The 13,995-nt window shown below is 42.4% G+C and overlaps 1 protein-coding gene across 2 annotated transcripts in view; it reads left to right on the top strand.

Moving 5' to 3' along the window:
• kirrel1b (kirre like nephrin family adhesion molecule 1b) overlaps positions 1-13,995 on the top strand; it is an 88,671-nt gene that overhangs the window by 60,546 nt on the left and 14,130 nt on the right. For both annotated transcript variants that reach the window (XM_058069917.1, XM_058069909.1), the window contains exons 5-10: positions 1,922-2,072; positions 3,324-3,429; positions 4,049-4,197; positions 5,644-5,771; positions 6,154-6,280; positions 8,554-8,654. In XM_058069917.1, the coding sequence (XP_057925900.1) occupies positions 1,922-2,072; positions 3,324-3,429; positions 4,049-4,197; positions 5,644-5,771; positions 6,154-6,280; positions 8,554-8,654 (762 nt within the window). The remainder of the gene's footprint in view (positions 1-1,921; positions 2,073-3,323; positions 3,430-4,048; positions 4,198-5,643; positions 5,772-6,153; positions 6,281-8,553; positions 8,655-13,995) is intronic.

Raw genomic sequence — 13,995 nt, 5'->3', positions numbered from 1 at the left:
AAAGGGAAAGAAATACTGCATGTGTTCATATTTCACATAAGGATTTTGAATGATGATTCCAAAATTGTGCAGTTCCCCTTTAAAGCTTGGCTCATGGATCGGAAAACATCCGCAGGTGGTATTGGCAATTTCAAATTCATTACATAATACTGGATCGGATTTGCCCCATTCCTAGTACTTACTGTAGATTACAGAAAAAAAATAAATTGTGTTTTCAATTCAAAAAAGTTTTCCCATCAAGAAACATAAGAATAATTTTCACACATGAAAATCTTTGTAGGGGAAGCATACATACAAATAGAAGAACAAACAAACCCAAAGGCAATGAAAACTTCCCGGTGGAGGTGCCAAGCAAGAGCGATTCTTGTGGACATCCTCTTAATCTCACATGCTTTGTGTTGGATTAAGGGGGTGGGGGGATGGGGGGTTTACAGCACAAATTCCAGTTATAAAAGCAGAACTATCTTCAACTCTCAGGAAAGCTACAGTCCAGCGTTCTTCCGCTTGTTTGTTGGCTTATTCTTATGCTCTTCGCCTCTGGCGCTGAGAGGAGGAATTAGAGAATCTACCAGACCAGACTGCAGCACCACAGAGTCCAGCTTTACAAGTACAAATAACACATTAGAAGATGGGACGCTGTTAGCTGGTCTTTTCCAATTCTTGATTGGTTTGTATTGTGGTATTTTATTACCTTTTTTTTCCCTAGCACCACAGTTGTTACAGTGTGTCCATGATGTTGTCCACACTGCAACAGGAACAGAAAGGCAAAGCAAACTGATTCGTTGGCTTAGTTCTTGCACCTCATGTGGCTTTCAAACGCAGAAAAGGTGCTTTGTCAAGAACAACAAAGCTAAACTAATCAATCACTCTGCAGTCAACACAGGCATGCAAACATGGAACAATGCACAAGATTTCCCGAGTTGTAGTTTTGTCACTAGCCACGTATACATGGAATGTATGGAATTCCACTGAACGATACACGGGAAAACTGACGAGTTTGTTCAGCGCGCTGTTTGACCGTACGATAACTGAGACATTCATTCATTCATTTTCTACCGCTTATCCTCAGCCTATCCCAGCGGTTTTCGGGGCAGAGGCGGGGTACACCCTGGACTGGGGGCCAGCCAATCACAGGGCACATATAGACAAACAACCATTCACACTCACATTCATACCTATGGACAATTTGGAGTGGCCAATTAACCTAGCATGTTTTTGGAATGTGGGAGGAGAAAACCCATGGGGAGAACATGCAAACTCCACACAGAGATGGCTGAGGGTGGAATTGAACTCGGGGCTCCTAGCTGTGAGGCCTGCGCGCTAACCACTAATCCACCGTGCAGCCCGATAACTGAGACAGTGTACAAAAATCAAGACATATTTTTAGCAATAACTTTCATCCAAAACCGGATGCTACAAAAAGTTAGCCAAACTTTTTCAGCTCTGGATCCAACAGAGACGTGATTATACTGTATATTTGAAGAGATATAAAACGCAGCTTTCAGGTTCTTTCAGTCTCTGCTTGAAACATTCATTCATTCATTTTCTACCGCTTTTTCCTCATGAGGGTCGCGGGGGTGCTGGAGCCTATCCCAGCTGTCTTCGGACTGGTGGCCAGCCAATCACAGTGCACATATAGACAAACAACCATTCACACTCACATTCATACCTATGGACAATTTGGAGTCACCAATTAACCTAGCATGTTTTTGGAATGTGGGAGGAAACCGGAGTACCCGGAGAAAACCCACACATTCACGGGGAGAACATGCAAACTCCACACAGAGGTAGAACCCTGGTCTCTTAGCTGTGAGGTCTGCGCGCTAACCACTAGGCCTGCTTGAAACACCCTACTTGAAACATCACCAAGAATATTCTCATTTGTCTTCCTTCTCTTTCCCGAACTTGGGTGTCCTACCAGGAAGTGCTGCCCGACAGGAAGAGGGTGACGACCAGGAGCTACCTCCCCATCACGCCGGTGGACAAGGACAGCAGCAGCAACTTCACCTGTGTGGCCAGCAACCCAGCAGTGCCCATGGGCAAACGAGCCACCGTCATGCTCAACGTGCACCGTATGTTTGCATGATTACTGCACTGCAGTCCAGCAAGTCAATAAGTCAATGCATGACTTTACCCCAACCCTGAAGGATTATATAAATTGTGTTAATTACAATTTAATTTGTTGGCTATGGCAGTGATTTTTCAACCTTTTTTGAGCCACGGCACGTTTTTTACATTGTAAAAATCTTGTGGCACACCACTAACCAAAAATGTTACAAAATGTCACTGCGACCTCACACGTGCATCAATAAGTCTATGGGAGGAACAAGGTAGGTGTTGCCACACGGACCAATATTACATTGCTCTGCCAGTCTTTACACCACAGACACTCCACAGTAGCCACGTTTTTACATCACCACTTTTTCTCTTTCCCAATGACCTTTCGGGAAACAATGGTATCCATGGAAAGGAATATTCCAATCTCTGGTCTACATGTGCCGTGAAAATCAAACAGAATAGTCAATAGGGCATGCCCAGTAAAACGTAAACATCAACATCACGTGATACCGGCTTCCCCGAGTTTTTCTTTCACTTGTTGGAATAACTCCATATTGCCAGTTTTTCGTCTGTCCAGTCTTGAAATTTAGTTTGAATCAAAAACAAACTTTGCTTAGTCCAGTGCCGATTGCTGGCCTCCATTTTTAAAAGTGAAGAACGTCTGCATCTGCGTGTTACGTCATATCTGAGCATGCGCTGAAAGAGCGCACCCGGGATCAATTTAAACAGGAAAATATCAAATTCAATCTTGCTAATATTTTACAATTCAACTCGGGACATGTTTTATATAGATATATATTTTCTTTTTTCATAAAAGTGGACTTGTGAATGGCGTATAGAAGGGTTTAGATTCTGTTCCACAGATGGCGCTAATGCACACGAAAGCTGCTTTCCAACCACCAATAAACAACAGAAGAAGAAAAACACCACGAAGAAGAGCGCACCCTGACAAATTTCCGTTTGAGCGGGTACAAGATACCTGAATCGGATTGGTTAAAGGAATATTCCATCCCTGTTCAATTCTTTCCGTTTGAGCAAATAAACCAAATGCAATTGGAATATTTGGGTCCATGTATACTATTGACATAATATTTGCAAATGATGATGAATAAATGTTAACTATAAAAAGTGATATTGGATAATTCCTCACGGCACACCTGACGGTTTCTCAAGGTACACTAGTGTGCCGCGGCACAGTGGTTGAAAATCACTGGGCTATGGTAGCCAGACACTGGATTTTTTGTGCCATGTGTCTCTCTGTACAGATCCTCCAACGGTAACTTTGTCCATTGAGCCTCGCTCTGTGCTAGAAGGCGAGAGAGTCACCTTCACCTGCCAAGCCACCGCAAACCCACCCATCATGGGCTACAGGTTAGCAAGGAAGTTAAATTCATTTTTCCAGGTTACAGATTCAATAAAAAGCCATCATCCCGGTGAAGAAAACAAGCTTTAGTTGTGCTTTTTCCAAAAGTATAGCTTATAAATGATAAGTACGTGCCTTTGCAGTTCATTTCATCTTAACAAAGATGAAATGAACACACGGCGGTGTGTTGTGTTGCTGCACCTAACACACTTAGCAAGAGTGCAGATCTTTTTAAATGCAAATATTTTCTTGTTCATGGATTCCCATCGGCACCGAGCAGCCTTCATTGTGATAGAATTTGCTACCGAGTGCTGAATCTATGCAGCAAAAACTCGAGACTTCCACTGGAGGGTCCCTTTGTGGGAGCTCAGCCAGATGCTCCTCCACTAAGCCCAGTGAGTGAATATTAAAATGTCACCTAGTGGCAGATTTGTTGTACAGTAATAGGATTTGGAGTCACGTACACCACAATATATAGTTCATATAAACGGTGGAAGGAGACTTCTCAAATTTGCACCAATGTCCCATCTATATTACAATAATTAGTAATAACAGTCATAATTGAAGCTTCATCACAAAAAAAAAGACGTCTTACTGACAAACTGCGGTTTGCTGCACCTCCATCAGGTGGGCTAAAGGTGGCGTGCTACTAGACGGCGCCAGAGAGAGCGTGTTCGCCACCACGGCTGACCACTCCTTCTTCACGGAACCCGTGTCCTGTCAGGTCTTCAACGCGGTGGGGAGCACCAATGTCAGCATCCTAGTCGACGTGCACTGTAAGCAAACACACACACCAAACACACCCAACGACAGGAAACAGGGGTGTTATATTTTCCCCAGGGGCTGCACTATTAATATACAGTAATTCATTCACCTCAAAGGCAGCACATCAAGATGCTGCTTAGTTCAATAGCACAAGGATTTTCTACACTTTTGCACATTTACAGTAAGGGTGTGGAAAATAATGGATATTAATCGATGCAAGTGCATCGGCTCATTCACTGGGTATGGATGCAATTGATGGGTGAAATCTAGATTCATCGCGATGTGTTTGTGGGTATCGGTAAAATCCGATGCAAGCGCCGTTTTATTTATTAATGTTCAACTTCACCCCATATTCTGTTCCCCAGGTGCCATGAATGCACCATCATTATTTCACGTTTTGTATTGAATCCGGACGGAAGCCATGAGGCACATCCAACTACTAGTAAAACAGCATGGACGTTCGTAGCAAGCAGCAGCCAGGAACTTTCTATATTTAACCCCCCCACAACGTTTAAATGGTATGTTTGGAAACACTACGGATTCTCAAAGAACGGCGGAAAGCTCGACAAAACGTCCGTGATTTGAATAGAATGGAAAATTACGTTGTCCCCATCTTATTTAAATTCATTCATTCATTCATTTTCTACCACTATTTCCTCACAAGGGTCGCAGGGGGTGCTGGAGCCTATCCCAGCTGTCTTCGGGCGAGAGGCGGGGTACACCCTGGACTGGTCGCCAGCCAATCACAGGGCACATATAGACAAACAACCATTCACATCATAAATAAATGACAAATAATAATAATAAATAATAAATAAATAAAAATAAATCCCTAATATACAGTATAGTACATACATAATTATTTATATATACTTATTTAAATAAATAGTAATAATAATATATTTTTTCACAGGTGTGCCTTAGGTTGGCCACAATAAAAGGCCATTGCAAAATGTTTACTTTAACATTTATTATATAATGTATTTTCTTTTTAGTTTATATTCCTCGGCTGCACGGCGGTCGAATGGTTAGCACACAGACCTCACAGCTCGGAGACCAGGGTTCAATTCCACCTTCGGCCATCTCTGTGTAGAGTTTGCATGTTCTCCCCGTGCATGCGTGGGTTCTATCCAGATACTCCGGTTTCCTCCCACATTCCAAAAACATGCTAGGTTAATTGGCCACTCCAAATTGTCCATAGGTATGAATGTGAGTGTGAATGGTTGTTTGTCTATATACGTATGCCCTGTGATTGGCTGGCTAGGCTCCAGCACCCCCCGCGACCCTCTCGAGGATAAGTGGTAGAAAATGAATGAGTTTTTAGTCCTATTTAATTGCGTTTACAGAACCTAAACATGCAGTCAAGCGGCAAATGGTCCGGGACTTTTCTTTAGACATCCCTGACCTAGCATGTCCATCCCGTGAAAGGAAGAACTAATTTTCTGTATTTCTCATAGTTGGACCTATTCTGGTGGTGGAACCACGGCCCGTCGCGGTTGACGTGAACTCAGACGTCACCCTGAACTGCAAGTGGTCCGGCAACCCCCCACTGACCCTCACATGGACCAAGAAAGGCTCCAACATGGTGAGCTTCTGTGACCTCTGACAGCCTTTTTAATTATACAGTTTGAAGGCGACACGGAGGGGAAGCCTTTGTCACTGAAAACGTACAAATCCTCTAGAAAGCCTTTTATTGAGGTCTAAAACCCAGACTTCATAAATGTTTGCTTAGTTGTAAAGCAGACAGTTTGTAGAAATACTCTGTCTCCGTATATTAAATCTTTAATTCATGCCTAAACGTTTAAGAAAAGCTCCAGGAGAAGAACTAATGGAGCCTGCTGAGTAAATCAACATGTTTTATAAATTAAATATGTGTTTCTCGCTCTCCTGCTTTTTTTTCTCCCCTCCTGCCCCGTCTTCGTCTGCATTACAACTCCAATGTTTGCGCTTTGTGTGTTTGTTCCCAGGTGCTGAGCAACAATAACCAGCTCTACTTGAAGTCTGTGAGCCAAGCCGATGCCGGGCAGTACGTCTGCAAGGCCATTGTGCCACGCATTGGCGTCGGAGAGACCGAGGTTATGCTCACTGTTAATGGTCAGTAACTAGCATTTTACAGCATTAAGGCTACAGATCTGGGATATTTACCAGGCTAGTTACCTACTTCTCTGACTCACTATTTAAGGCAGGGGTCTCAAATTCAATTTACCTGGGGGCCACTGGAGCTAGGGTCTGGGCAAGGTTGGGTCGCATCAGGTTTTCCAAAAAAAAAAAAATATATTATCAAAAACAGAAAAATATACAAACTTTTTCAGTGCTTTGGTTCCGATTTTCTACAATAAAAGCTCTGATAAAACATTCCACTGTTCTCAAATATCTTCATTTTTATTTTTCTGCACAAAATAAGATGAAAAATAAATAAACAAATCAAGAATCAAGAAAATCAATCAATCAGTAATAAATAAATATAATATTAATAATAATAAAACGGCAAATAATAAAAACTTGAGAAACCACATATAGTTGGTGGGTAGACAAATTATTTTTTTCAGATTAAAATGAACAAAGCATTATTAGAGCCCTGTAGACATGACAAAACACGACTATAGTCACATTTATGCTCTTTTTATTTACAACATATTGCGCAACCGCAGGGTCTTGAGACACATGCTAACTCGCAAACTAGAGAGCTAGCGACCTGAATCAAACGTAATAATTTTTTCTGGGTACATGATACCATACAGCATCCATATCAAACTTGCGCGGGCCGCACTAACATTAAACTTTCATATCAAGGCGGGGGCCTCAAACTAGTGTCCAGCGGGCCACATTTGGCCTGTGGGCCGCGTGTTTGAGGCCCCTGATTTAAGGCATCGTCATTTATAAACTTTATCGATACTCACCGGTAATGACATAAACTAAGCTACTTGATTTAGTACATCGTCACCTGACCACCGCAAACGCGGCAATTTGTGCTTCCTAATGTGTACTTCTTGAAATTCAACAAGTCTAGTCTTAGATGTGTGTGTCGGGATGTGCAGTGTCCACCCTCCAATGTCCACACATGGGGAACAGAGTGTCCAGACACGGGGAACAGTCTGTGGATGTGCAGCAGAAAGTCTGTGAAGGGGAAAGTCCACAATCGTGCACAATCCAGGCCAGAGAGAGAGAGAGCAGCGTTGTGTCTTAAACATTTCTGTTTCTATTTTTGTGGTTTAGTTTTATTTCTATGATGTGCCGCGGGCCAAAAAAAAAAACCCTAAAAAGTTTGTGGTAGACAAATGACCCCCCTGGTCGCACTTTGGACACCCCTGGTGTAAACCAAGCATGCAGCCAATGTAGGTGGGCAATGCTATACTAATTTCACTTCCCTGTTTACTTTCATTTTATGTTTCTTTGATGCACTGCCTTCAGAAGCTTTTGCTGGGAAGGCATATTGAAGGGAAAATTTCACTAAAACTAAAAAGGACAAAAGTGATGTTGTAATGGTAATGGTAATGGTTTTATTTCATTTGAACATGCATCAGATTACAATTGAATGCATCACATAATCAGTTCACAGTTCCACATGTCCAAAAGGAGTAGGAAGAAGCAAAGCTTATTAAATCCTACCCCTCCATCTGGTACTTTTACAATCACTAACTGTTACATTTGTTCACTTCCTGCTTTCCATAACACAGTTTAGTTTTTTTTTTTGTTTTTTTTTATGATGTACCTCGTACCGAAGTAGGAGGTGATATGAGCATCCAATGCCATAATGGGTACCATAGTAAGTGTCAATATAGTGATATATATAGCACATCATGACTGGTTCAAGACTCTTCATCCTTGTATTTAGCAAACATCAACTGCTTGTATTGTTTCTTGAATTGGCTCATCGTTGTGCATTGACGTCCTTACTCAATCCATTCCATAGTTTGATTCCACATACTGAAATGCTATGGCTAGCATAACGTAGTCCTAGCATAGAAGTGTTTCAAATGTACGTCTTCCCTGAGATCATATTTCTCCTCTCTTGTAGAGAAGTATTGGATGACATTTTTAGCTAATTGCTTATTTTTAGCCTTGTGCATTATTTTAGCTGTTTGAAGATGATTTATATCAGCAAGTTGAAGTATTTGTGATTTTAGAAATAAGGAGTTAGTATGTTCTCTGTAGGCGGCATTATGAATTATCCTTACTGACCTTTATCTAATTCTCCTTTTTTTTTACGGTATTAATCATTTATGCGAGTGCGTTGTTACCGTACAATGTAACTCAAAAAAACACAACCTGAAATGTAACACGGAATGTGGTCTAAGGCTATCTGTACTTACATAAACATTGTCATGTTGTATCTTCTCTTGACTTGTCCAATCTTCCCCGGCAAGGCCCCCCCATCATCTCCAGCGATCCAGTCCAGTATGCCGTCAGGGGGGAGAAAGGAGAGATCAAGTGCTACATCGCCAGCACCCCCCCACCTGATAAGATTGTAAGTCTATTCCATCTTTTGGAAGTGGTATGAAAAATTGGCATAGTGCGACAATGCAAGCGAGATGACTCACTGAAAACAGCTGCTACACTATTTTTTTTTTTCTCTCTCCAGAAATCTTTTTTTTGTGTGTGTGGTATACCCGTCGAGATGTTAGATTGCAGCAGATGACGAAAGACGGCAGTTGACTGCTTGCATCATGTTTTTCATGACTTATTGTGCTTTGTATTTCAAGCCTTTCAAGCCCTCAAACATCTCCGTGTGAGCGACGTGGTTACTCCTTGAAGGAGAGCCCTTTTTCTTGAAAACAGGCGTTTCTGCTGCAGAGCGCTTTAAATGTAATATCTGTCCCTGTGCCACTGCTGTGCGCGGTTGTGCGCAGTGCTCGCTTATTTTTTTTGTAGCCGAGCGAGATGCTTGATGGAACTGCAGTTTAATACAAAGAGACGGTCTCATTTCAAACCTTTTTCATAAGGTGCACTTGCATGAGTGCATTTAAAAAAAAAAAAAAAACACGGTAAAACGTTTCAGTTAGGAGGACTGTGTGTGTGTGTGTGTGTGTGTGTGTGGTAAGACTCTCTACCTTTCAGCGTCAATTATCCAATTTTGCCGTGCCAACATGACAGAAATCAGAGCTTTTAGGAGGCTTCAGCCCCCTGTTGTACTGGCAGGGAGCTCAGAGCGTATAATGTGATACGACATTATAGTCGCAGCTTAATGCACAGACACAAGGGCTCATAAAATATGGACAGTGTGCATGTGTGTGTGTGTGTGTGTGTGTGTGTGTGTGTGTGTGTGTGTGTGTGTGTGTGTGTGCATGCGCGCAATGGATATTTCAAATAAATCTGCCTCTGTGCACATTGTGGACTCGCCTCTTTTGGAGACAAGACACAAGTCGCCATAAAGTAAATCGAGAGTTTAAATCTCCAGGAATTTATGAGGTTTGTGTGTGTGTGTGTGTGTGTGTGTGTGTGTGTGTGTGTGTGTGTGTGTGAGTGTGTGTGTGCTGGTTTCTCTTTAGTAGTGTGGCCCATAGACTGACATATGTCTCCAGGGAACCAAAACGTGCCGCCGGTGGCACAAGCAGGCAACAACTGCAAAAGATGGATGGTATGAGTCCGACCTAGTAACCACAGTTGTGGCTAATTTGCACAGAGTTTTATTTTTCAAGAGGTTAAAAGGTGCATTAGCCCTTTGCAGCCCATGTATGTTCCTATATATATTTGATATCACTAACATCTATATTTAAAACCTCTAAATCCTCCTTTTGCACCGAGCTCAGTCAGGGTTTAAATCGAAAAAGCCAAAACCAAAACAATCATGTCTGCCATGTGGGAATTCCCTGTCATTTGTGAGCCACGAAAAAAATCTCGCCCTTTAAAAAGCTTTAGTTTAGTTTAGTTTTTGGTGTGGTGAAATTTCGAGGCGTGCGATATGATTATCAGTCAGGCGGCAGCTAATGTGGCTAGCGCTGGACACTCGCCCGTATGTGAGTGGCAGTTGGAGGTCTAAAGTTATAGTAATTGTTTAATTTCATTTGAACATGCATCAGATTACAATTGAGTGCATCCCATAATCAGTTCACAGTTCCACATGTCCAAAAGGAGTAGGAAGAAGCAAAGCTTATTAAATCCTACCCCTCCATCTGGTACTTTTACAATCAGTACTGTTACATTTGTTCACTTCCTGCTTTCCATAATACAGTTTATGTTCTTTTTTTTTTAATAATGTACCTCGTACCGAATTACGAGGTGATATGACCATATTTTATATATATTTTTTTTAATGATCATACAGGAGGATAACAAAACTTAGAAGATAATTAACTTTTGTTTCAAAATATGTGTTCAAATTGATTTCAAATAATTTAGTCCTCTTTAATTATATAATTAACTGGAAAACATTTCTGTCCCTTTAACTGTATATGACGTACATGGCAGGAAAACTTGATCACTTCCTGGTGAGTTTGGGTACTGTACATAATCATCCATTATCATTAATTCATTCAACAGAGCATAAAAATATTCATTCATTCATTTTCTATTTTTCTCACGAGGGTCAGGGGGGGTGCTGGAGCCTATCCCAGATGTCTTCGGGTGAGAGTCGGGGTACACCCTGGACTGGTGGCCAGCCAATCACAGGGCACATATAGACAAACAACCATTCACACCCACATTCATACCTATGGACAGTTTGGAGTCGCTAATTAATCTAGCATGTTTTTGGAATGTGGGCAGAATCCGGAGTACCCGGAGAAAACCCACGCATGCACTGGGAGAGAGTCCACACAGAGATGGCCGAGGGTGGAATTGAACTTGGGTCTCCTAGCTGTGAGGTCTGCGCGCTAACCACCTCATTTTCCGCATGTAAAACTATAAATATTGGGATGTATGGAACAGATTCATTGGATTTACATTATTTTCCATGGGAATTTTTTCTTGGGTTAGAGTTTGTTTTGGTTTGAGTCTGACTTTCTGGTACGGATTAATGACTCTAACCAAGGCACCATTGTATTTATTCATTATTATTTTTTTAATCAATGACCCACTCTAGGGCTGCACGGCGATCGAGTGGTTAGCGCGCAGACCTCACAGCTAGGAGAACATGCAAACTCCACACAGAGATGGCCGAGGGTGGAACTGAACTCCTCGCTGTGAGGTCTGCACGCTAACCACTCGACCGCCGTGCAGCCCTAGCATAAAAATATCTTGAATCTATTTGACTTTCTGTTAAAAAACTAAAAACACTGGCTTTACCGCTATAGGAGAACATCATTGACAAGCACCTTCCAGCTCACGCCTGACTGATCCCTTCAGTATGCAGCAGTACTGCAACCGCCTCCCGTATGACATTTCTAGAATAATGACGCTATGGATGAAAACAGTAGATACCACAGACTGTAGAATGTCACTGTGTATAATAAATCTTTCTGCAATATTATATCATATTGTTGGCGACTGTCACACCAGGGGAGAGGATTGGGCCCAAATGATGCACGCAGGCAGGAGGTGGTTGCATATAAAAAAAGTTAGTCTTCATTGCTCCTCAAGCAAGTAGTATAGCAACAACAAAAATGGTGCAAAAAGAAAAAACAGTAAAGGCTAGTGAGGTCACACAAAACTGGGATATAACGACCACTGAACGCAGGTAGGGAGCAGCTACCTGGCGGGCAGGAAGGCGTCGAGCTGCAGGAGAAAAAAGACAAAAAGGTGGTGGAAGGTTAGGTCAGGCTAGCATGTGGCGTGCTTCCATGAGGAACAATACTACGACGCCCTCCTGCTGCCACAGGTGTGCCCCAAATGGGAGAGGAGGTGATTGAGAACACCTGTGGCTGGCCGGGTAGCTCCTCCCATCAGGGCGAACCAGGGCCTGAGGGGAGAGAGAGAGATAATGAGTAGGAGGCAAGTGTCTACTGAGGAGGAACCAGTAAGAGCAGTAAAGTGATGTCACGGTATGGTGTAACAGGCGACATGCAGTGTGGTGCCACGGTAGACCATATTTTTATATAGATTTTTACAGTTCAATGTTCAAACATTAATACTTATTTTTTTATTTTATTTTATTGTTTTATTAATATTCATTCATTCATTCATTTTCTACCACTTATCCTCGCGGGGGTGCTGGAGCCTATCCCAGCCATCCTTGGGCAAGAGGCGGGGTACACCCTGGACTGGTCGCCAGCCAATCACAGGCCACATATAGACAAACAACCATTTATTAATATTTTGTATTTATTTATTTATTTATTTATTTATTTTTGTCTGTTTAATTTTACAGACTAAATTAAATTAAATTAAATTACATTAAATTATTCATTAATTTTCTACTGCTTATCCTCACAAGGGTCGCGGGGGTGCTGGAGCCTATCCCAGCTGTCTTCGGGCGAGAGGCGGGGCACACCCTTGAAGTCGCCAATTAACCTAGCATGTTTTTGGAATGTGGGAGGAAACCGGAGTACCCGGAGAAAACCCACGCATGCACGGGGAGAACATGCAAACTCCACACAGAGATGGCCGAGGGTGGAATTGAACCCTGGTCTCCTAGCTGTGAAGCCTAACAATAAATTATTCATTCATTCATTTTCTACCGCTTTTTCCTCACGAGGGTCGCGGGGGGTGCTGGAGCCTATCCCAGCTGTCTTCGGGCGAGAGGCGGGGTACACCCTGGACTGGTCGCCAGCCAATCACAGGGCACATATAGACAAACAACCATTCACACTCACATTCATACCTATGGACAATTTGGAGTCGCCAATTAACCTAGCATGTTTTTGGAATGTGGGAGGAAACCGGAGTACCCGGCGAAAACCCACGCATGCACGGGGAGAACATGCAAACTCCACACAGAGATGGCCGAGGGTGGAATTGAACCCTGGTCTCCTAGCTGTGAAGCCTATCAATAAATTAATTAACTAAAAATTAAATTAACAATTGAATATGTCTGAAAAGGAAGCAGATCTCATTTACTGATAGTCTGTTGACTTCCTGTGTTTATCATGAACCAGGTTACCAATTTTATAATAGTATAAGAAAAGGATAAGGATGTATTACAGTCAAGCTTTCATTTTTTCCTTCTCACCCCAGCCTTCTTGCCGAATATTTGCATGTGTTATACTCCTCCCGATAACATCGATGGGAATTTGCATTATTGATCCCTGAGGGGGGATTCCATGATGGTTGCGGTAAAGGAGTGGAATTTAGATATAGAAATACGCCAAATTAAACACAGTGGAGACTGAATCTTCATTATGCTCACGCAGAATCCTTTGCTTACTTTTTGTGGTTGTTGTTAACGGAAGTAGAGACACGCTTAGAGATGTCTTCAAGTATTACAATTAAATTAGAGTCGTTAATAAGCATGACATGACGATCTTAACTTAAATGGAAGTATATTTGAGCTAAAGCAACATCAAAAATGTGAAGTACAATACTTGCAAATGATGGTAAAATGACCATGAAATTGTATTTTAAAAACGGAATTGGACCAAGGTTCAATCCCACCCTCGGCGATCTCTGTTTGGAGTTTGCATGTTCTCCCCGTGCATACGTGGGTTTTCTCCGGGTACTCCGGTTTCCTCCCACATTCCAAAAACATGCTAGGTTAATTGGCCACTCCAAATTGTCCATAGGTATGAATGTGAGTGTGAATGGTTGTTTGTCTATATGTGCCCTGTGATTGGCTGGCCACCAGTCCAGGGTGTACCCCGCCTCTCGCCCGAAGACAGCTGGGATAGGCTCCCGCACCCCCACGACCCTTGTGAGGAAAAAGCATCAAACACGTGGCCTGTGGGCCAAATGCAGCCCGCAGGACACTAGTTTGAGGGCCCCGCCTTGATATGAAA

The sequence above is a fragment of the Doryrhamphus excisus genome, chromosome 1 (genome assembly GCF_030265055.1).
Source record: "Doryrhamphus excisus isolate RoL2022-K1 chromosome 1, RoL_Dexc_1.0, whole genome shotgun sequence".
In the NCBI taxonomy this organism is placed as follows: domain Eukaryota; kingdom Metazoa; phylum Chordata; class Actinopteri; order Syngnathiformes; family Syngnathidae; genus Doryrhamphus; species Doryrhamphus excisus.
Note: the sequence above shows the minus strand (reverse complement) of the source record. Positions and strands in the feature narration are given on the sequence as shown.